This window comes from Leptopilina heterotoma, unplaced genomic scaffold, assembly GCF_015476425.1.
Source record: "Leptopilina heterotoma isolate Lh14 unplaced genomic scaffold, ASM1547642v1 Lhet_235, whole genome shotgun sequence".
Lineage (NCBI taxonomy): Eukaryota > Metazoa > Arthropoda > Insecta > Hymenoptera > Figitidae > Leptopilina > Leptopilina heterotoma.
The window spans coordinates 124,516-146,279 of NW_025110952.1; the positions used below are offsets into that span (position 1 = coordinate 124,516).

The window sequence follows — 21,764 nt, forward strand, 5'->3', positions numbered from 1 at the left end:
TTATCATTATTATTATATATTATATTAATGTAATTTTATATTAGTGGCTGGAGTTGAATATTATAATTTGAGGATGGAAGAGGCGATGAATGCCGACGCATAGTTAGGGATAGGAAAATCACGCCAATGGCCCTTGAGCGCCAGGTGTTGGTTGGAACCCCCGTTGAGGCAGCTTTCCGTATAATGTTTCCATGTCTGTGGGGATATGTGGACGCTTCAAACACCCCCTCTGTCCCTTCACTTATTTTTGTGTACCGAGGCACGCGCCACCCGTCGCATCTGCGTTAAAATGCTCAAACCGAGCCGTGCGTCATATAATCATATGTACAATTATTTTTGTCTCCCATTTACACATTTTTCCACATAGAGGGAATAATATTAATTAACACAAATACTTTTTGTTAAGTAATACTGAAACACAATTTTATTTACGTTCTCATTTTTACATTCTCATCATAATTGCGATGATACCTACTGGATATATATTACAAAAAAAATTATTAATATTTATTAATTAATATTTTTAATTTCTAATTCAAAATTTATTATTTTTAAGATAGAATTTTTTTATTGTAATTTATTTAAAAAATATTTTCTTTTTATTGGACAAGAAAAAATTGCGTTCTCACAGTCCCATATGGTCTAGTGGCTAGGATACCAAAAGCAAAAAGGATGAAAACGTCTAACCAAACAAGTGAGCCGGTAAAGAGGACCGCCAAAACACCGACAAAAAACTCTCAAACACCAAAAGGTAATAGAAGCAGCCAGCAGAGGGAGCCAAAGAAAAACTCCAAACAAACTAGCGACACCTATAACAAAAACGACAACTCAAGTGAAAAAGTAAACAACAAAAATGGCGAGCAGTCAAAATTTGCCTCTCCAAATAAGTTCGAAATATTGTCTACATTAACAAATGATCAAAACGATGGAAAAATAACTGAAACTCCTGGACCCAATCGCCAACAACAAATAACAGGGAAAAATCTACAAAATCATTTCAACAACGAACAAAAAGATGGTGCCAGCGTGATAGACGAAAACATGGACTTCGAATCTGAAGAAGAGGACGACATTGACGGTGAAAAACAAAATAAACACAAGGAAAAAGGTAAAACAGTAAATGCGAAAAATCCACCAATGTATTTATTTGGTATTAACACCAAAACTGCGATAGAAATAATCAGCTCCATTACAGGTAATAAAAATTTTTCTTTAAAATCGTTGGGTAATAACAAACTAGAATTAAAACTCGAAAACAAAAATGACTTCCATACAGTTTTTAATGTACTAAAAGAAAAAAAAATAGAAGTGTTCACTCGCGCTCCTAAAGAGGAGAAAATATTGTCTTTCTTATTAAAGGGAATAGATGGCGATTTTTCGGAAAACGAAATAAACTCCGAACTTAAAGAATTAAATATCGATCAAGTGGATATAATTAAAGTAAAAAAAATTAATACGAAAGAATTCTTTAAAGCTAAAAGAGGGGGGGACGCGTTCCTAGTACAAACTACTGGTAAAAGTAAAATCGGAAATTTATTAAAAATAAAAAAATTAGCTTACCAAAAAATTAAATGGGAAAGAATTAGACGAAAAAATAGCGTTCAATGTTGGAACTGTCAACGACTAGGACATGTGGCGAAATTTTGCGGAAGGCCATTTAGGTGTGTAAAATGTCCAAACGAACACAAACCAGGTGAATGTACCATTGTTAATCAATCCGATGATGTTTTTTGTATAAACTGTAACAAACCCGGCCACCCTGCTTCCTTCAGAGGCTGTCCTACACTAGTAGAAATGTCAAAAAAAATAAATGACAAAAAAATCGAAATAAATCAAAAAAAAGAAACAAAAACACAACATCTAACGAATAAAATAAAATCAGGTGTATCTTTCGCAAACGCAACAAAAAATGATTCATTAAACATAAATGTAAATAATAAAGACGACGAAACAATTGTAGAAAACGAAATAGAAGAAAAATTAGGAAGCGTACTAGACAAATTCAAAAATGAAATATTAAATTTTTTCTCTTTTGAACTCATTAAAATAAACGAAAAACTCGAAAAAAACATAGAGATGACAAAAGTCACTTGTAAAAAACTAAACATTGAATATGTCTAATACGAACAAAAATTTATCCCAACAAGTACAAAGTAGGCTAAAAATCATAGCTATAAACGTAAACTCGATAATTTCAAATGCGAGACGACAAAGCTTGAGTAATACTCTAAAACAATTAAAACCAGACATAGCTTTAATATCAGAAACTAAATTAAATAAAAGAAATCACTTCACCCTAAAAGACTACAACATAGTGAGAGACGATAGAAATACTAATAATGGGGGGGGAACAGCAATAATAATTAAAAATGATATAAATTTTTCTAAAATAACAATAAAAAATAAGTTTAAAATCCTCGAAGTTTCCGTAATACTAATTAAATTGCCAAGAAACCAAAAACTATACATTATAAGCGCGTATGCTCCCAGAGAATCAAGTAGAAATTTTATAGACGATATCGAAATACTATTTGACAATCTTAAATTACAAGACCAAAATAACTGGTTTATAATAGATGGGGACATGAACGCCAGACACCCCAATTGGTCCGACATTACGAATCATAGAGGATCATACTTAACAAATTGGATTCAGAGTAAAGAATTTATTTTTAGAACAAGTTTATACGGCCCTGAAAAACCAACGTTCCCAAAAAGCAACTCCTACCTAGACATAGCAATCTGTGATAGTAGATTAGAAATTGTTAATCTAAGAGACGAAAAATTAAAAGTATTCCCATACGACAGCGACCACAGAGGAATCTCACTTACAATAGAAATGCCCAATGAACTTACAATTCCTATCGATACTCCTCAAAAGCATGAATTAAATTTTTCAAAAGCAAACTGGGATTCATTTCAAGAATTCCTCACAAAAAACTCAAACCCCATTCCACATAATAAAAATTTAAACAACGAAGAAATCGACTCACACATATTAGATTTTAACAACCTTATTAAAAATGCCACTGAACACGCGATACCCAGATATAAAAAAAACGACTCATTCAAAAAATATTCAACTCCACAAATAGACAACCTACAAAAATTAAAAAGCAAATTAATAACCAATTTATTTAAACTAAAAAAAAAACGGTAAAAACTCGGAAGAAATTGAATGGTATAAATATCTAATAACTGAAAATAATAAAAAAATTAACAAACTCTTCGCGAAATCAATAAGTAATTATTGGAGTGAAAGGATAAGCAGAATAAACGTAAAAAACAACAAAAATTTATTCCCCGAAATCAATAAAATATTTAGATTTAAAGTATCTGAAAAATGCTCAGTGTTAGAAATTCCCCAAAATAAACTTCAAATTATAAATGAAGCCAATATAAACCACAATAATCTTATCAAAAATAATGAAAACAATTTCATAATTGATAAACCCATCGATATATTAAATATAATGGGAGCCCATTTCGCGAGTGTCAATGTTCAAAATCAAAACATGGGCAAACCAGCACTTACAAGAATAATAAATAGACACATAACACAATTAAAAACAAAAATACAAACAGACGAAACTGACTCAAAACAACTAATAGAATTTGACGATACTAACACAGCATTAAATCCCACATTTGACGAAGACAATCACTATTTTTGCAACCCGGAATTATTAATTACAATTTTAAAAGGACTAAAAAATAAAAAATCTTATGGTATTGATGGTATATCAAATATAATGTTAAAACACTTACATTATAACACTATCACTAATCTAACAATTATATTTAATAACATTTTAAATAATGGATATTTTCCTACTTTATGGAAAACAGCCAGAGTGGTCCCTGTAATTAGGAAAAATAAAAAGGGAAATAAAATGGAAGATTATCGTCCAATCAGCCTATTATCTAACACTAGCAAATTATTTGAAATTGTTCTAAATATGAAAATAGCAAAATTTACATATGATAATAATATAATACACGACTCCCAATTCGGATTTAGATATGGACATTCAACAACGCACGCAATCAGCAAGCTCCAATCGGACGTCTGTAAATCTCTTAATGATAAAGAATTCGTTGGAGCTTGTTTGATTGATTTAGAAAAAGCGTTTGACACAGTAAACTTAGACGGGTTATTTTATAAAATGTTAAATAAAAAATATCCATACCACTTATTAAAAATGCTGTGGAATATGCTACACGACAAAAAATTCATGGTAATAAACAGTCAAGGTAAAGCAGGTAACACATTCTTATTAAGAGACGGCTTACAGCAAGGAGCTGTAACATCACCTCTTTTATTTAACATTTTTATTTACGACCTCCTAACTCTATACGGGATTAATACTGACAACAGAAGTAAAGGAATAGCCTTCGCTGACGATCTGATCGTATACAGATCAGGTCGTAACTTAGATAAAGTTAGATCCGAACTCGAAACACTCTTTAGAAATCTGGGAGAGTACTTTCACACTTGGAAACTAAAATGCAACGTTGACAAGTGTGAAACTATTCTCTTCAGACCAAAAGCAAAAGAAATGTGCAACAAATATATCAAAGTATGGCGTGACTTTAAAATTAATTCAAAAAATGGAGACGAAACCCTACAACATAAAAGGTGCGTAAAATATTTGGGAGTATTGGTGGATGAACAATTAAAATTCACTAATCAATTCAAAGCAATGTTAAACAAAGCTAGATCAGCCTTCTTTAGTAACAGCAAACTTTTTTACTCAAAAAAACTAAATAATAAAGTTAAACTACTGTGCTACGTCTTATTAGTCAGACCACACCTAACATACGCATGCCAAAACTGGTATAATCTAAGTGCCGTGCAAATGGAAGAACTCCGTAAATTCGAGAGACAATGTCTAAGAATATGCTTAAATATAATGAGGTCCCCAGAATCTGAATTCAAAAAAAGAACATCCACAAATGTAGTCTACAACAAAGCAAAAATAACAAGATTAGATATATTTATAATAAAATTAATTAGAAATCACATTAAAAAATCGATGAAAATGACTAGTAATAACTACATAAAAAATCTGTATCACAAAAACAAAGAGTATTACTCCAAAGCTATGTCGTCTGGCTACATCCCGCATGAGGCCTTTGTCTTTTTAGATTACAATGGTTATATACAAGATGAAAAAAACATTCCTTATATCTATCACATAAAAAGACACGCAATTGTAAGGACAATCACCTTTAATCCAAGAAATCAATGTAGCTATAATGACGCAGATATTAAATACACATTGAACTTGCCTATTTGTGATAAAAAAGATTCACATCAAAAAAGAAAACAACAATTTGATTGGCTCAACGAGCAATTTTGGAATGATTAATCAAAACTAATTAAAAGAAAAGAAAAGAAAAAAGTGAATAAATAAATTACTTTATTATCAAAATTATTGTTGTTCTCTTTCAACTATTTTATTTTATTTTTATTTTTTTACTTTTCTTAAGTATTTTTATATTAATAATGACAATACCTGTACATACAATCGACGCCTTAAGTAAACAAAAAAAAAAACATAAATATTATAAATTAAATTATATTTAAAAAAAAAACGAAGTTATAAGCACAAATATAACTATATTACTTCGCAATATTTATATGACAGTTTTTTTTTTATTTTTTAGACAGTACACTGTACGTCGAAATTTTTCCTGTCTACCTCACAAATTGTAATCTTATATAAGAAGATATGTGGTAGATCCACTACTACCTAATCTGTTAATGCAAAAAAAAACACTTATTTTAAATAATAGATAAACCTACGAGAGCTCAATCTTCGGGGCCAAGTAAGTTAGGCATATATGTATGTATCAGCCGAATGGTTTATGTACACAACGCTTTATCCATTCCATCACCTGTATATACTTGTAACATAATTGTTTTTTTAAATAAAGTTGTTGTTTAAAAAAAAAAAAAAAAGTGGCTAGGATACCTGGCTTTCACCCAGGAGGCTCGGGTTCGATTCCCGGTATGGGAAATTTTTTTAATTTTTTATTTGAATTTTTTATTTATTTACATTTCTTCTAAATTTATTATAAAATTTTTATTTAGTTGAATTTTTCTTCCTCTCGTATTAAATGCAACTCATTTTTTTTCAATTTGTATCATAATTCTCAATATTGATTTTAGTTTGCTGTCAAATTTTTACTTTAAAACAAAGGTTATAAAGATATTTTGAAAATTCATTTTGTACATAGAAAATAATTTAATTTCTCGAAATGAAAGAATCAATAAGTAAAATAAGATCACTGCGCGGGTCGAAAAAATTATTCCAAATGCAACACGTCAGGACTTATTCGTCATTTAGAAAAATGGTTTTCGACGATGGAAATGATTAGAGTGTTTGAAAGGACTTGTTTGAGGGCGTGTCTGGGAATGTACAGGAGCCCTGAATCAAATTTTACTAAATTTTACTCAAATTTTTTAATCTATAATAAAGCAAATATACCAAGAATCGATAATTTTACAATTAAATTAAACAGAAACCACTTTGCCAAAGCAGCTAAAATAAAAGAAAATCTGATGAATATGTATTTGCCATTTTTTCATAGTGATAACGAATTTAAAGAAACATTAAAATCAGGGTACATACCCCCACATTGCTTTCCATATTTGGATAAAAATAAATATATACAAAATTCAGGAAATATTCCTATAATTTACCACATTCACAGACACGCGTTCAACAAATCCATAAAGTTTAATGCGAATGACTGGGATATGCAAATCCGCAAAGCATGTCAAGATTTTCAACAGCTATGTCAAGGCAAGATTCAAATAAAAGAGCGCCAACAAATTCAAAAAAATACCGAGAAATATTTTTAACCCATTAGATCCGTATATATAAAATACACATTAAATCTTCCGAAATGCGACACACTAGACAGCAAACAAAAAAGTAAATCAAAATTCAGCTATGGTTAACAGATGAATTTTGGAATGAAAATGTTACGACGAAAAAAATGATGATGCGATGTCAATGTGACACACGAAAACATGGACTTTGAATCTGAAGAAGAGGACGACATGGACGGTGAGAAGCAGAATAAACACAAAGAAAAAGGTATTTGGTATATTAACACCAAAACTGCGATAGAAGTAGTCAGCGCCATTACAGGTAATAAAAAATTTTCTTTAAAATCGTTGGGTAATAACAAATTAGAATTAAAACTTGAAAACAAAAATGACTTTCATATAGTTTTTAATGTATAAAAAGAAAAAAAAATAGAAGTATTTACTCGCGCTCCTAAAGAGGAAAAAATATTGGGGCATAGATGGCGATTTTTCAGAAAACGAAATAAACTCTAAACTTAAAGAATTAAATATCGATCAAGTGGATATAATATTACAGTAAAACAAAATTAATACGAAGGAATTCTTTAAAGCTAAAAGAGGGGGGACGCGTTCCTAAGTGCAAACTACTGGTAAAAGTAAAATCGGAAATCCATTAAAAATTAAAAAATTAGCTTACCAAAAAATTAAATGGGAAAGGATTAGACGAAAAAATAGTGTTCAATTTTGGAACTGTCAACGACTAGGACATGTGGCGAAATTTTGCGGAAGGCCATTTAGATGTGTAAAATGTCCAAACGATCACAAACCAGGTGAATGTACTATTGTAAATCAATTCGATGATGTTTTCTGTATAAATTGTAATAAACCCGGTCACCCTGCCTCCTTCAGAGGCTGCCCAACACTATAGTAGAAATGTCAAAAAAGATAAATGACAAAAAAAAGAAACAAAAATGCAACATCTAGCAAATAAAATAGAAACAGGGGTATCATTCGCAAATGTAACAAAAAACGATTTATTAACCAAAAATGTAAATAACAATGACAATGAAATAAATGTAGAAAACAACGAAATAGAAGAAAAATTGGGATCCGTATTAGACAAATTTAAAAACGAAATACTCAATTTCTTTTCCTTTGAACAATTATAAAAATAAATGAAAAACTTGACAAAAATATAGAGATGACAAAAGTCACTTGTGAAAAATTAAACATCGAATATGCCCAATACGGACAACAATTTAAACAACAAAGAACAAAGTAGACTAAAAGTTATAGCAATCAACGTAAATTCTATAATTACAAATGCCAGACGACAGAGTTTAGCAAACACATTAAAAAATTGAAACCCGACATAGCATTGATCTCTGAAACAAAACAAAGTCTACCGAATATATCCATGATGACAGTCACATTTGGCAGTGAACAAGCACTGCCCAACCAGGCCCAACATATCGAAGAAATCTATAATGTTTGGCAGTGGACAACCATCAGCAGGGATCACGTAAATACTTATAAAGCTACAAACGGCTTAATAAATGTGAAAACATTGGTAGAGGTTTCCATTGCTGATAAGATTAATGAAGTAATCCTCATCAGAGCTTCTGGGTTTAGATTACTCAGCGAATTTAATGAACATCCCCCAAATTTGCAAAGTAGCCCAAAAGAACCAGAATTTTTAAGAAAGGAAAAATTATTGTCAGTAGTGCTTCTTTGTGTACTAGTTGTTGTTTTACTCTCTTTTAATTATTATTTTTCTTCTTGAACTAATTACAACAAAATTAAGGAGTTTTTTCTACAAACTAAAGTTTCGTTTTGTAAATTATAATAGAGAGAAAGGTTGATGTGAAAAAAAGTCTACTTATTTCATTGAGTAGGTAAGACAAATTTATTTTAAACATAGCAGCATTTTAAAATTTTTTTTAATTTCTCGCTTTTCTTATTGGGATAAAAATTATTATATAAAATCAACTCGGGTGTTCTAAGACCCAAGGGGACAGAATCGTTATTCATTTATACAGATACATTTATAGGAATTAGGAAATAGAATTTATTTAAATAACCGCAAGTAATGAGTATATATGTGCAATCGTATATAGAAATTTTCCAATGAGCAGGAAGGCAAAAATTCTCACAACCAGTGCAGCTATATAGGTATAAGGCATATAGAAGCAAGTTCGTTGTCACTGTTCCGCAGGTTTTTAGAAATGCAGGTACATATACGGGTTCTGTTTGCCTATATACACCGCATAGAAATATAAATATGTGCTCTCTCTCCTTCTCTCTAGTTCTCGACTTCGTTGATTTTTATTATTTTCAGAGCAGAATGCATTCAAAGAGAGAGACCCCTATTGTCGGACAAATAAGGGACAGCTGTAGTAAACCGTTAACTGCTTACACTTATATACACATATATACACAGAAACAAACACAATGAATACCTATATGTAATAATTTTACAGATATATGTTCATATTTTTCTTTATTGATTTTCGTTTTTATTTGATATCCAATTTTTTATTTATTCGAAAAATTAAATTTTTTCGTTCCATATGGCAAAAAATTACTTATTCCCTCCTGCACTTTACATCCGCTTCTTTTATTTCATATATATAATAATCATTTATTTTTATAAAACACTTTCTCAAACAGGACTCGATAATTATTACTTTTTCGACACTTTTCTATAATTAAAAAAACATTTTTTTAATAATTTAAATTTATCTATATTAATAAAATCAGGCTTCTGTCTGTACATTGCTCCAAACTTGAAAATTTTTATATATTTTTTCGTTATTATAATGCCATAAGAAAGAAGGAAAAATGTTGAATTTTAAGAAATTCGGTTTTTTGAATTTTTGCTAATTTTCCATAATTTTAGATTTTTTACCAAAGGGTGGAGACTATTAAATAAGTAAAGTGTTTTTTAAGAGCCCAAAAATAATGAAGCTCAACGATATAAAAGAGAAGAAAAAAATGTTAAATTTTAAGAAATTCGGTTTTTCGAATTTTTGATAATTTTTGATTTTTAGCTAAAAGGGTGGAGACTATTCAAATATGTAGTAATATTATATGCTACCGAAATAGTTCATGGTAACTAATTATTAATTTTCCGGTCAAATTAAATTCCCGGCTATTTTCTGATTTTCCAGATTGGTAGAAACATTGTTAAATGTATTGGTATAGAAACTATAAAACCCGTCGAAAATGGGTTCGACAGCTAGTTGTAAAATATTATTAAAAATATGCTTATTTTTAATTTTTTTAATTTTTAATTTTTTTTAAAAATAAATTTATGAAAATTTTAAAAAGTTAAAATGTTTAATAATTGCAATTTTGCAAATACTTTGGAAATAATTGAGTTCTCAAAAATTTTAATTTTAAAAATCTTCGAATAAAAATTTGATAACGAAAATTATCACCAGAAAAATTATTTGAACCATTATGACGTGACAATTTCTGCAAAGCGCATGTATTCTATAAAATTATGACGTCATAATGGTTCAAAATACCCTTAAAATAATTTTTAAATAAGTAATTTTTATAGAATTCTTTCATTATAATTTTTTAAAATTCAATTATTTTAAATATTTTCTATTATATATTTCACAAAAATTAAAATACTGATTTGAAGAAATAAGTTATTTTCAAAATTTTTATAATAAAAATAATTCTTTAAAAAATTTATTAGTTTTTTTCAATTATTTAAATAATTTGTTAAGAAATTTAATTATTTTCTAAATATTACTTTACAGTGTTTTTTAAAAAACTAATTCTTATTCAATTTTTTATCGTATACGATAAAATTTAAATTTTTTTAAAGGCATTTAAACTATTATGACGTCACAGGTTTAAAATACATGCTTTGTACAATATTTGACGTCATAATATTTTAAATGCCTTTAAATCTTTTTTTTTAGAATTATTATTATACAATTTTGGAAAAAACATATATTTTTACTTTTTTTTATTATATACTTCTTCAATATAGAACTTTACATTTTTTTAATATTTTCAAAAAAAATATAGTAAAAACTGATTCTTATTAGAATTTTTTAACATGTAAATTATTAAAATAATGAAATTTAAATAATGAAATTCTTGTAAATCACGTTCTAAAAATTATGAAAAATAATTGATTTAGAGAAGAATCTTGTAATAGTTCAAAATTGTAGAAAATAATTGAATATAGAAAGAGTTGTAGTAAACAATTTTAGAAATAATAAAATTTCAAAAGATTTAAAATAAAAGTATTTGAAAATTTTAGTTCATATTTTTTTCTAAATTAGTTGAATTTTTAAAAATATGTTATAAGTGTATTTGGTTAATTAAAAAACATTAAAATGGTCGAAATTTCGTATTATTTTGACCTCTTATTGAACTTTTTTCGTCAATGTTAACCAAAGTTATTAACATTTTAAAAAATTTCATTTTTGGGTTTTTTTGGTACCTATTAAAATTACATTTAATTTAATTAAAATATTTTGTGTCCATTAAAAAAGCACTTTAAAAATGTATCGAATAAACTTTATTTTTATATATTTATTTATTTTTTTAAAGTTTATAAGGCCTAAAATTAAAAATTTATTAACATTTTAAAAATTTGAATTTTAAAAAAATTGACTTTTATGTGGTCTTTTAGTATTGAATTATAATAAGTATTATATTAAATAAAAAAAGTAATATAAATTTTATTTAATTTTTAAAAAACGCTTACAAATTAAAAAAATATATAAAAAAATGACTCACATATTCCCATATAATATTATTCTCTATAAATAAGATATAAAAAAAATAAATTATAAAATACTTTTGTTTATTTATAAAAAATCCTCAAGAATAATATGGATAATTAGTTAAACAAATTTTTTCTAAAAAAATATTATTATTATTATTATTATTATTATTATTATTATTATTATTATTATTATTAATATTGTTATTGGAAATGTATTGATTCATTCATTTTTACATTTAAATAATTACTAATTTCAAATAGAAATAAATATGAAAAATATAAACATAAATAAAAAAATATATTTTAGTTAATAAATAATATACATAATAAAAAATATATAAAATTTTAATTATTTGCAAATAATTTTAATATTTAATTCTTAGTAAGATTCTTTTATTTTTATTTATTAAATTTTTTATTATTATTATTATTATTATTTTTAATTTCAATAAAAATTTTTTGAAGCTAAAATTTTACTCACACGACAAATTTCCTTATAAGGAAATTAAATTCGGAGCCAGTGATCACGTGACATCGACTGGAACGCCAAAGGACATGAGGGCGGCGACTCGATCAACTTGAATAAGTGACGACTTTCGCTTCACGATAATTTTTTGTGTGGTGAAAAATTGTTCATTTTGTAAAAAGTGCCCGGTTTATATTTATTATAATATTTCCTCATAATAATTGAACTGTAAATCTTCAGAAGATTAAAAATGGTAAGTATTTATTTTACTGTTATTTCAATATATAAATCTTAATGTGTAAAAGATTCGTTTAATTTCTTTTTGAATGGAAATTTGTTTGTGGATCGTGAATTTTCATCGCTTTTTTTTACAATGACACACGTGTTTGCTTGTGTTTTATTTCAATATAATAAAGTGAAAATAATTATTTTTATTGAAAATATACATTGAACGTTGATAATAATTTTTCATTTTTCTCTGTATTTAAACATTTTTTCAGTGTTAAAAAATATTTCATTTTTTGGAGCATTCTCATTATTTTGAGGTTGGTTATGAGAATTTCGACCGAAGAAATAATTTTTTTCTTTTTTTTTCTGAAACTGAAATTGAAAAAAAGAAGTTTCAAGTTAAAAATTCTCTTTTTTCTGTTTTATAGAATTTCTTGGCAAATTTTTCTTTTGTTACCGTTTTTTTTGCAATTTTATTTTTTATAAATTATATTTTTAAGTTTCTTGTCACTAATTCAATTTTCAGTTAATTTGTTACTAAAGAAAAAAAAATTTAGCAATTTTTTCACTTTATAAAACTTATTTTCGCAAAAATTTCTTGAAATCTTTTATAATTGCTCTACAACATAACCTCAAAAATGAGCCTTGAGATTTTTAAGTTCATATAAAATTTAATGTTGCGAATCTTTGGAATATTATATAAATAATTAATTAATTTTATCCTTTACTTTATTTAAATTAAAAGGAAATTATCAATCTTTACTTTATTTATTTAAATTATTTTTTTAGATTTTAAGTTGTCAGAAAAAAAAATTTATTTATTACGATTATTCAAAAATTAATTGCATTAATTAGCTTAATTAGTTCATTATTGCTCATCTACTGAAATAAGGAAATTTTTTATTTAAAAAATGATCAAATTATTAAAAATTTAAACAAAAATTAGATTTTTAAATTAATCTAAAATTAATTATTTTCTAATATTCACTAAAAGTAATAAAAATTAAATTAAAGTTAATATTGTTTTTCAATCAAAAAATTAATTTTTTGAAAATTAATTTTTTAAATTACATATAAAAATTCTTTGAAAAGAAATTCAAGTATTTTCGTAAAAATTAAATTAAATAAACGACTTTATAGATTTTTGTTTTATTTTTAATCGACTAAAGCGACTTTTTTACGCTTTAAATTTCATCCGATGCCTTTTCTTATTATAGTGTAATTTATAAACATTTATTTTTATAAAAGTGTTAATTTTGATATTTTCTTTCTTTTCAGGTTTCGTTAAATCCGGTAAGGATTTTGAAAACGAATGCCGAGGAGGAGAAGGCAGAAACGGCGCGTCTCGATTTATTCGTTGGCGCAATTGCAATTGGCGATCTTGTAAAATCGACTCTGGGCCCAAAAGGAATGGACAAAATTTTAGTTGCTCACGGCCGTACAGCTGGCGATGTTCAAGTGACCAACGATGGGGCAACAATTTTGAAAAACGTCGGCGTCGATAATCCAGCAGCGAAAATTCTCGTCGATATGTCTCGAGTTCAGGACGATGAAGTTGGCGACGGAACAACTTCCGTTACTGTTCTCGGTAAAAAATAAGTTTTTTGTTTTATATTTTTTATATTTTATATATTTTATGTTTTATATATTTTCATATTTCACCTCTTTTTGAACGTTACTTTTTTTTAAAATTTTTGTCTATAATAATTAAAAAAAATGTCTAAATTTCTATTTGTAGCAAAATAATTAATTTTCTCCTTGTTTTGCTTCAGCTTCGGAATTTTTGCGCGAGGCAGAAAAATTGATTGATCAAAAAATCCATCCGCAAACGATAATTGCCGGTTGGCGAATGGCAGTTGATGTTGCGCGTACGGCACTTAAAAATGTAGCCTCTGACAATTCAGCGGATCCCGAACGTTTTCGCGAGGACCTTATGAATATTGCGCGAACAACATTGAGTTCGAAAATTCTCTCCCATCATAAGGAGCATTTCAGTAAATTGGCCGTTGACGCTGTCACGCGTCTCAAGGGCTCGGGAAATCTTTCGGCGATACAAATTATTAAAAAACGCGGCGCAACACTCGCCGATTCATTTCTTGACGAGGGATTTTTATTGGACAAAAAGCCCGGTGTTCATCAACCGCAAAAAATAACTGACGCCAAGATTCTCATTGCCAACACTCCCATGGATACCGATAAAATTAAGGTATACAATTTAGAAAGCAAAAAAAAAGGACAAAAATATTTTAGAAATAAAAACTAATTTCCATTTATTTAAATAAATTTGACTATGATAATAATAATAATAAATTAATAAATTTTTTCGATTATTGGAAGAAGAAGAATAAATGAAACACTAGCGTTTTATTTATTCTTCTTCTTCCAATAATGGAAAAAATTTATTAATTTACATAATTTATTTATATTATATAAATTTAATACTTTAATTTATATATATTAAGTTTCATTTTTAATAATAATAATAAAATTTTTTATAGGTTTTCGGCTCGAGGGTTCGAGTTGATTCAATGGCGAAAATTGCTGAATTGGAAGTAGCTGAGAAGGAGAAAATGAAGGTGAAAACTATTTTTCAAAAATTAAAAAGAAAATTTCTCGTCAAAATTTCAATTATTATTATAAATAGCAAAAATTCTTCGCCGAAATTCAATTATATTCAGGAATTTTTTATAAAAATCACAAGAATTCAATTATTTTCAGAATTAAAAAAATTCTTTCTAGAAATTCAATTATTTTCAAAAAAAATCTAAGAAGAGATTGACAACATTTCAATTATCTTTATAAATGAATAGGGAAATTCTTTGACAAAAATTCAATTATTTTCAGGAATTTTAATAAAATTCATTTGCAAAACTCAATCATTTTAAAAAAAAATTTTAATAAAATTCATGGCGAAATTTCAATTATTTTCAACAATTTTATAAATCATAAAATTTTTTCAAAAAAAAATCGATTATTTAAAAAGATTCTTATCAAATTCTTCCGAAAAATTTTAATTATTTTCATAAATAATAAAACTCGAATTGCAGAAATTCCAATTATTTTTAATACAATTTTAATCAAATTCCTCGAAAAATGCAATTATTCCTAAAAATTTTATTAAAATTCGTCCAAAGAATTCAATTATTCAAAAATTTGTTGCTAAAATTCTTTATGAGAATTCAATTTTAAGAAATAAGGAATTATTCAATAAATTGCTTTTTTTGTATGTAAATAAAAATAATAATAATAATAATTAAAATTCATCAAAAATTTGATTATTTTTTAAATATTATTCAAAAAACTCAATTATTTATTTGTTTAATAATTTTTTTTCAAAATTTAATTATTTTATGCACTTTTATTAAAATTCGATGCAAAATTCAATTATTTTCATGAATTTTTAATCAAATTTATGTCTAAATTCAATTTTTTTAGGAATTTTTAAAAAATTTATTTGCAAAATTCAATTATTTTCAGGAAATTTAATAAAAATTTTTTTCTAAATTAAATTTTCAGGGATTTTTAAAAAATGTATTGAAAAATTCAATTTTATTTTCAGGAATTTTAATAAAAAATTTTGTCTAAATTCAATTTTTAGGAATTTTTAAAAAATTCAATTATTTTCATGAATTTTAATAAAACTCTTTGCAAAATTAAATTTTTTTCTGGAATTTAATTAAAATTCTAATTCATCTATAATTTTAATAAAACTTTTTGCAAAATTCAATTATTTTCAGAAATTTTAATAAAATTTTTGTCTAAATTCAATTTTCAGAAATTTTATTAAAATTCGTTGCAAAATTCAATTATTTTTATAAATTTTAATAAAATTTTTGTCTAAATCCAATTTTCAGGAAATTTGAAAAAAATTTATTGCAAAATTCAATTATTTTCAGGAATTTTAATAAAAATTTTTGTCAAAATTCAATTTTCAAGAATTTTTAAAAGATTTATTGAAAAATTGAATTATTTTTCATGAATTTTAATAAAACTCTTTGCAAAATTCAATTATTTTCAGAAATTTTATTAAAAACTTTTGCCAAATTTAATTATTTTAAGGAATTTAATTAAAATTCATTGCAAATTTTAATTATTTTTCAAAGATTTTACTAAATTTAAATTAGTTTTTAAAAAGATTTTAGCAAATTTCAATTTTTAAAAAAATTTTTTAATTATTATGTAATTGTAAAACTATTGCGTCTTTCAAAAAGTTATTTAGAAATATTTTTAAAAAGTTAATTTTACGAATTTATTTATTAAAATTGTTTGAATATATTCTACCTTTAATATCTTTAAAATGAAAAATGAACGGTTTCAATTATTATAAAAAATTGAATTTTTCTTTTTAAATAATTGAATTCTTAAAGAACTTTCGGAAAAATATTAAAAAGTAATATAGATATGTAATTGATTTAGAACTGAAGTTTTAAAAGTGAAAATTTTGTCTGGAAATCAGGGAAAAACAAAATTAAATTTTTGTGGCAAACCCTGATGAATAAAAATAAAAAGCAATTAAAAAAAACTAAATAAAAACAAAAATTTCAACGTATAATTTTCTTTTTCCAGGATAAAGTAGAAAAGATTTTGAAGCACGGTTGCAATGTATTTATCAATCGACAACTGATTTACAATTATCCGGAGCAATTGTTTGCTGACGCCGGTGTTATGGCCATTGAACACGCTGATTTCGATGGAATTGAACGTCTCGCTCTTGTAACTGGCGGTGAAATTGTCAGCACTTTTGACAATCCTGAATTGGTGTCACTTGGAAAATGCAAAACAATCGAACAGGTATTTAAAGAAAAAAAAAAGAAAGAGAGAAAAACATAAATTTTAAGTAAATTGAATACATTTTCGAAAATATAAAAAATACTAAAAATTGATACTAAAAATATTAAAATAAAAGATGTTTAATTTTTTTTTATTTGGCCTAATAAAATAAAAAACTAAAATATCTTTTATTTATACAATTGTGTATGTAACTAAATAAATAATTTTATAGCTTAAAAAAATATTGAATTAAAAATATTTAAATTTATGATTAAAAAAATTAATAGTGCCTATGATAAAAAATTAAAAAATGAAAATTTTTAAAGGTGATGATCGGTGAAGATACACTTTTGAGATTTTCGGGCGTTCCATTGGGAGAAGCTTGCACAGTGGTGATAAGAGGTGCAACTCAGCAAATTATCGATGAAGCTGATCGTTCATTGCACGATGCACTTTGCGTTCTTGCGGCAACTGTTCAAGAATCGAGAATTGTTTATGGCGGTGGCTGCAGTGAAATGGTGATGGCTTGCGCAGTTATGCGAGCAGCTGCAGCAACACCGGGAAAAGAAGCTGTTGCAATGGAAGCATTCGCTAGAGCTTTGGCACAATTGCCAACTGTTATTGCCGATAATGCCGGTTTTGATTCAGCACAATTGGTCAGCGAACTTAGAGCCGCTCACAATTCGGGAGGTTGCACCATGGGCTTAAGTAGGTTTTAGAAAATTTAACTATTTCATCATTTCAATTCAATTATTATTTTCAAGAATTTTAAATTAAAATTTTTCTTTAAATAAATTATTTTTTTAATAAATTTTCGAAAAAGTTCTTTAAAAATTTTCAAATCCATTTGTACAATATATTTAATTTTACGACATTTCAATTATTCGTAAATTCTTCAATTAAATATAATATTAGAAAATAAAAACTTGAAATAATATAAAAGAAATTAAATTAAACTTTTTCAGAAAAATTAATAAAATTTAATTACTTCTAAAAAATTCACGTTATATTGTTTTAAATATTCAATTTTTATCTAAAATTTAAATTGAAATTCATTTTTAAATCAATTTTTTATTAGAAAATTCTCCTAGAATTCAATTATTTAAAATTTGAATACAAAAATAAATAATTGATTTCTTAAAATTGAATTTTTATGAAGAATTTCATTAACAATTTTTTTAATAATTCAATTCTTTCGACAAATTTTAATAAAATTTTTAATTACATTTTTCGAGAAATTCTTTTAAAATTGTATTAAAAATTACAATTGAAATTATGCAATTCGAGTTTTATTATTTATGAAAATAATTGAATCCCTAAGAAGAATTTAAAACTTTTTTGAACATTATTGAATTTCCGCGAAGAATTTTATTATTTTTGAAAATAATTGAATTTCTGCAATAATTCGTAACTTCTCCAAAATCCAATTTTTAAAATTGTTTTTAACTAAAATTCTTTTAGAAATCCATTATTTTTTCATCATTTTTGAAAAAGTTTTTTCGAGAATTTTCAAATCCATTTGTTTACAATTCAATTTTACGAAATTCCGATTATTCGTAAATTCTTCAACTAAAAATATATATTAGAAAATAGAAAATTCAAAATGTTTAAAAAAAAAATTCATTAAACTTTTTCAAACAAATTTAATTCTACGGAATTGTCAGTTAAAAATAAGAAAAATTCAAATTTTCCAAGATTTTAATTTAAAACTTTTTTAAAATTTAATTATTTTATCTAAAATTTTAACTAAAATTAATTTTTAACTTAATTCTTACTAGAAAATTCTATGAGAATTAAACTATTTAAATATAAAAATAAATAATTTATATTTGAATAAATGAATATTTTTTAAAAGTGAATTCTGATAAAGAATTTTATAAAAAAATTTTAGAATAATTGAATTCTTTCGAATAGAATTTTAATAAATGTTTTAAGAATAATTGTTTATTTTGGGAAATTCATTTAAAATTGTATAGGAAATAATTGAAATTCTGCGTTACGCTTTATTATTTATAAAAATAATTAAATTCTTGCGAAGAATTTGATAAACATTTCTTTTTAAATAATTGATTTTGTTGCAAAAATTTTATGAAATTTGTATTTGAATCATTAAATTCCTGTGAAAATTTTTTTTTTATGAATATATATTGTTTATGAAAATAATTGAATTCCTGCGAAGAATTTTATTTAATTTATGAGAATAATAATTCTTACAATTGTTTTCGTTGAATTTAATTTAAAGTTTATTGAAAAACTTTAAAAATTGATTGTCAGTTAAAAGTATGCAAAATACAAATTTTCAAATATTTTAATTTGAAACTATTTCAAAAATTTAATTATTTCTAAAAATTCACGCTTATATTGCTTTCAATATTTAATTAATGTATAGAATTTTAACTGAAATTCATTTTTAAATCGAAAATATTAGAAAATTCTACAAGAATTATAAATTACTTAAATACAAAAATAATTAATTGAAAAATTGAATGTTTCTTAAAATTGACTTCTCATAAAGAATATTATCAACAAATTTTTAAATAATTGAATTCTTTTGACAAATTTTAATAAAATTTTTAAGAAAAACTACATTTTTCGAGGAATTTGATTAAAATTGTATTAAAAATAATTGAAATTCTATAATTTCAATTATAATTTCTATAATTTTATTCTATAATTGAATTCATGAAACGAGTTTTATTTATTTATGAAAATATTTGAATCCATTTGAAAAAATTTTATTATTTATAAAAGTAATTGAATGAATGCAATGAAATTTGTAAAAAAAATTTGTAAATAATTTAATTCCAATGAAATATTTATTATTTATGAAAATATTTAAATGTTTGCGTTGAATTTTTTTTGGAAATTTTTTGAAAATATTTGATATTTAGCCAAGAATTTTATAAAAATTTTTGAAAATAATTGAAAATTTGTCATGAATTTTATAAAAAATTTTTGAAAATAATTATTTTCAATTTTTATTTTTTATTCTAAGGTTTTATGTATTTATTTTATTTATTTATATTTCATTTATTTTATTTCCTTTTTTTTGTTTTTATTTTCTACCTTTTATTTCATTAATAATTTTCAAATTTTTTTCAAACAGTTTAAATAAAAAAATAAAATTTAGACGAAATGAATTTTTAGGCTTAAATAAGAATAATTGTTTAATTCCTATTTTTTCTTTTCTTTTTGCAGACATGGAAAGAGGTGAAATTGGTTGCATGAAGAAACTCGGCGTCACTGAATCGTGGGCAGTGAAAAGACAAGTTCTATTGAGCGCTAGTGAGGCGGCAGAAATGATTCTTCGAGTTGATAATATTATGCGCGCTGCGCCCAGAAAACGCGTCAAGGATCGTGGACATTGCTAAAAAAAAAAAAGAAAAGAAATGTTTCTCTACACATTCAATTTCCATTTTAATTTGCATTTTTCGCATCTGCTTTTTTCTTTCACATTTTTTTGTTTCGTATTTTTTAATCTAAACAACAAGAAAAATAAGTATTGTCATTAAATAAGCTTTAATGCTCGTTAAAAATTGATTAAATAATATTGGAAACATTGCACTTTGGTGAGATATTTTCATTCAAAATACTGTGTTCAAGCTTCGACTTGAACATTTTATTCTGGAAGAAAGATCTTAAGGGGGGGAAAGAAGGAACAAGGAGAAAAAGAAGAAACAAAAGAAGAAGAAGAAGAAGAAGAAGAGGAAAAAATGATGATGATGATGATGACGATGATGATGAAGACGAGGAATAAAAATTAAATATATAACAATTAAGATCACTCACCAAGGTGGAATATATTCAGATTTTTTCAATAAGCGTCTCTTTTTATAACAAACGAAAAAAAACATTTAATATTAATAAATACTTGTACCGATTAAATTCTTATTATAATTACCAACCTTTGTTTCTGTCCCATATTATTTATTTTTTTTTTATTTTCTTTTATCTCAAAATTCTTCTCCGAAATTCAATATTATTTTCAAAAAATTTTCCCCAATTCACTAATTTTTAATATCTACTATTTCAGTAAAAAATTTTTCATAAAGAATTCAATTTAAAAACATTGTAATTAAATTCTAAGCAAACATTTAATTATTTTCATAAATAATAAAATTTTATAAAAATTTAATTATTTGCAAATTTTTTTTATAAATTTCTTTGCAAAAATTCAATTATTTTCATAACTAATCAAAATTTTTACAGAGATTAAATTATTTAAAATATAATTATCATTTAATTTTATACTTTTAAAAAATATTCAATTAGGTATTCAATAAATTATTTATTTTTCTATTTCAATAATTTAACTCTCCTAGAATTTTCTAATAAGAATTAATTTAAAAATGAATTTTAGTTAAAATTTTAGAAAGTAATTGAATGTTAAAAGCATTATAACGTCAATTTTGAGAAATAATTGAATTTTGAAAATGTTTTAAATTAAAATCATTGAAAATTTGCATTTTTCTTACTTTTAACTAACAATTTTGTAGAATTAATTTTTTTTTGAAAAAGTTTAATTAATTTTTTTTGAAAATGATTTTAAGTTTCTATTTTCTAATATATATTTTTAGTTGATGAATTTATGAATAATGGAAATTTTGTAAAATTGAATTGTAAACAAATGGATTGGCCAAATTTCAATTATTTTCAAAAATATTCCAAAAAAAATTCAATTATTCAAAAAAATTTGTTGTAAAATTCTACGCAAACATTTAATT

The 21,764-nt window shown here is 24.9% G+C and overlaps 2 protein-coding genes across 3 annotated transcripts; both read left to right on the forward strand.

The window, feature by feature from the left end:
• The first annotated feature begins 663 nt into the window (after positions 1-663).
• Positions 664-12,193, forward strand: LOC122502574. 2 transcript variants are annotated; one of them, XM_043612708.1, is made up of 2 exons: positions 664-1,108; positions 12,078-12,193. In XM_043612708.1, the coding sequence occupies exons 1-2, from the start codon at positions 673-675 to the stop codon at positions 12,083-12,085; spliced, it is 444 nt and encodes a 147-aa protein (XP_043468643.1). In that variant the 5' UTR covers positions 664-672; the 3' UTR covers positions 12,086-12,193. The 2 variants fall into 2 exon arrangements, with proteins under 2 accessions (XP_043468643.1, XP_043468642.1); XM_043612707.1 differs by having other exon boundaries at positions 12,042-12,138.
• On the forward strand, positions 12,146-20,925 carry LOC122502573 (T-complex protein 1 subunit beta). The gene is made up of 7 exons (XM_043612706.1): positions 12,146-12,295; positions 13,549-13,858; positions 14,043-14,476; positions 14,769-14,846; positions 16,837-17,061; positions 17,367-17,748; positions 20,239-20,925. The coding sequence occupies exons 1-7, from the start codon at positions 12,293-12,295 to the stop codon at positions 20,409-20,411; spliced, it is 1,605 nt and encodes a 534-aa protein (XP_043468641.1). The 5' UTR covers positions 12,146-12,292; the 3' UTR covers positions 20,412-20,925.
• The last annotated feature ends 839 nt before the right edge of the window (positions 20,926-21,764 follow it).

What these genes read in the sequence shown, in the direction of transcription:
- LOC122502573 (XM_043612706.1), top strand. An exon ending in CTGAGAAGGAGAAAATGAAG is followed by an intron (nt 14,847 to 16,836) that starts GTGAAAACTATT and finishes TTCTTTTTCCAG; the next exon opens with GATAAAGTAGAAAAGATTTT. An exon ending in AATGCAAAACAATCGAACAG is followed by an intron (nt 17,062 to 17,366) that starts GTATTTAAAGAA and finishes AAATTTTTAAAG; the next exon opens with GTGATGATCGGTGAAGATAC.
- LOC122502574 (XM_043612707.1), top strand. Translation starts at nt 673, where the DNA reads ATGAAAACGTCTAACCAAACAAGTGAGCCGGTAAAGAGGACCGCCAAA. An exon ending in AAATAAACACAAGGAAAAAG is followed by an intron (nt 1,109 to 12,041) that starts GTAAAACAGTAA and finishes AATTTTTTGAAG; the next exon opens with CTAAAATTTTACTCACACGA.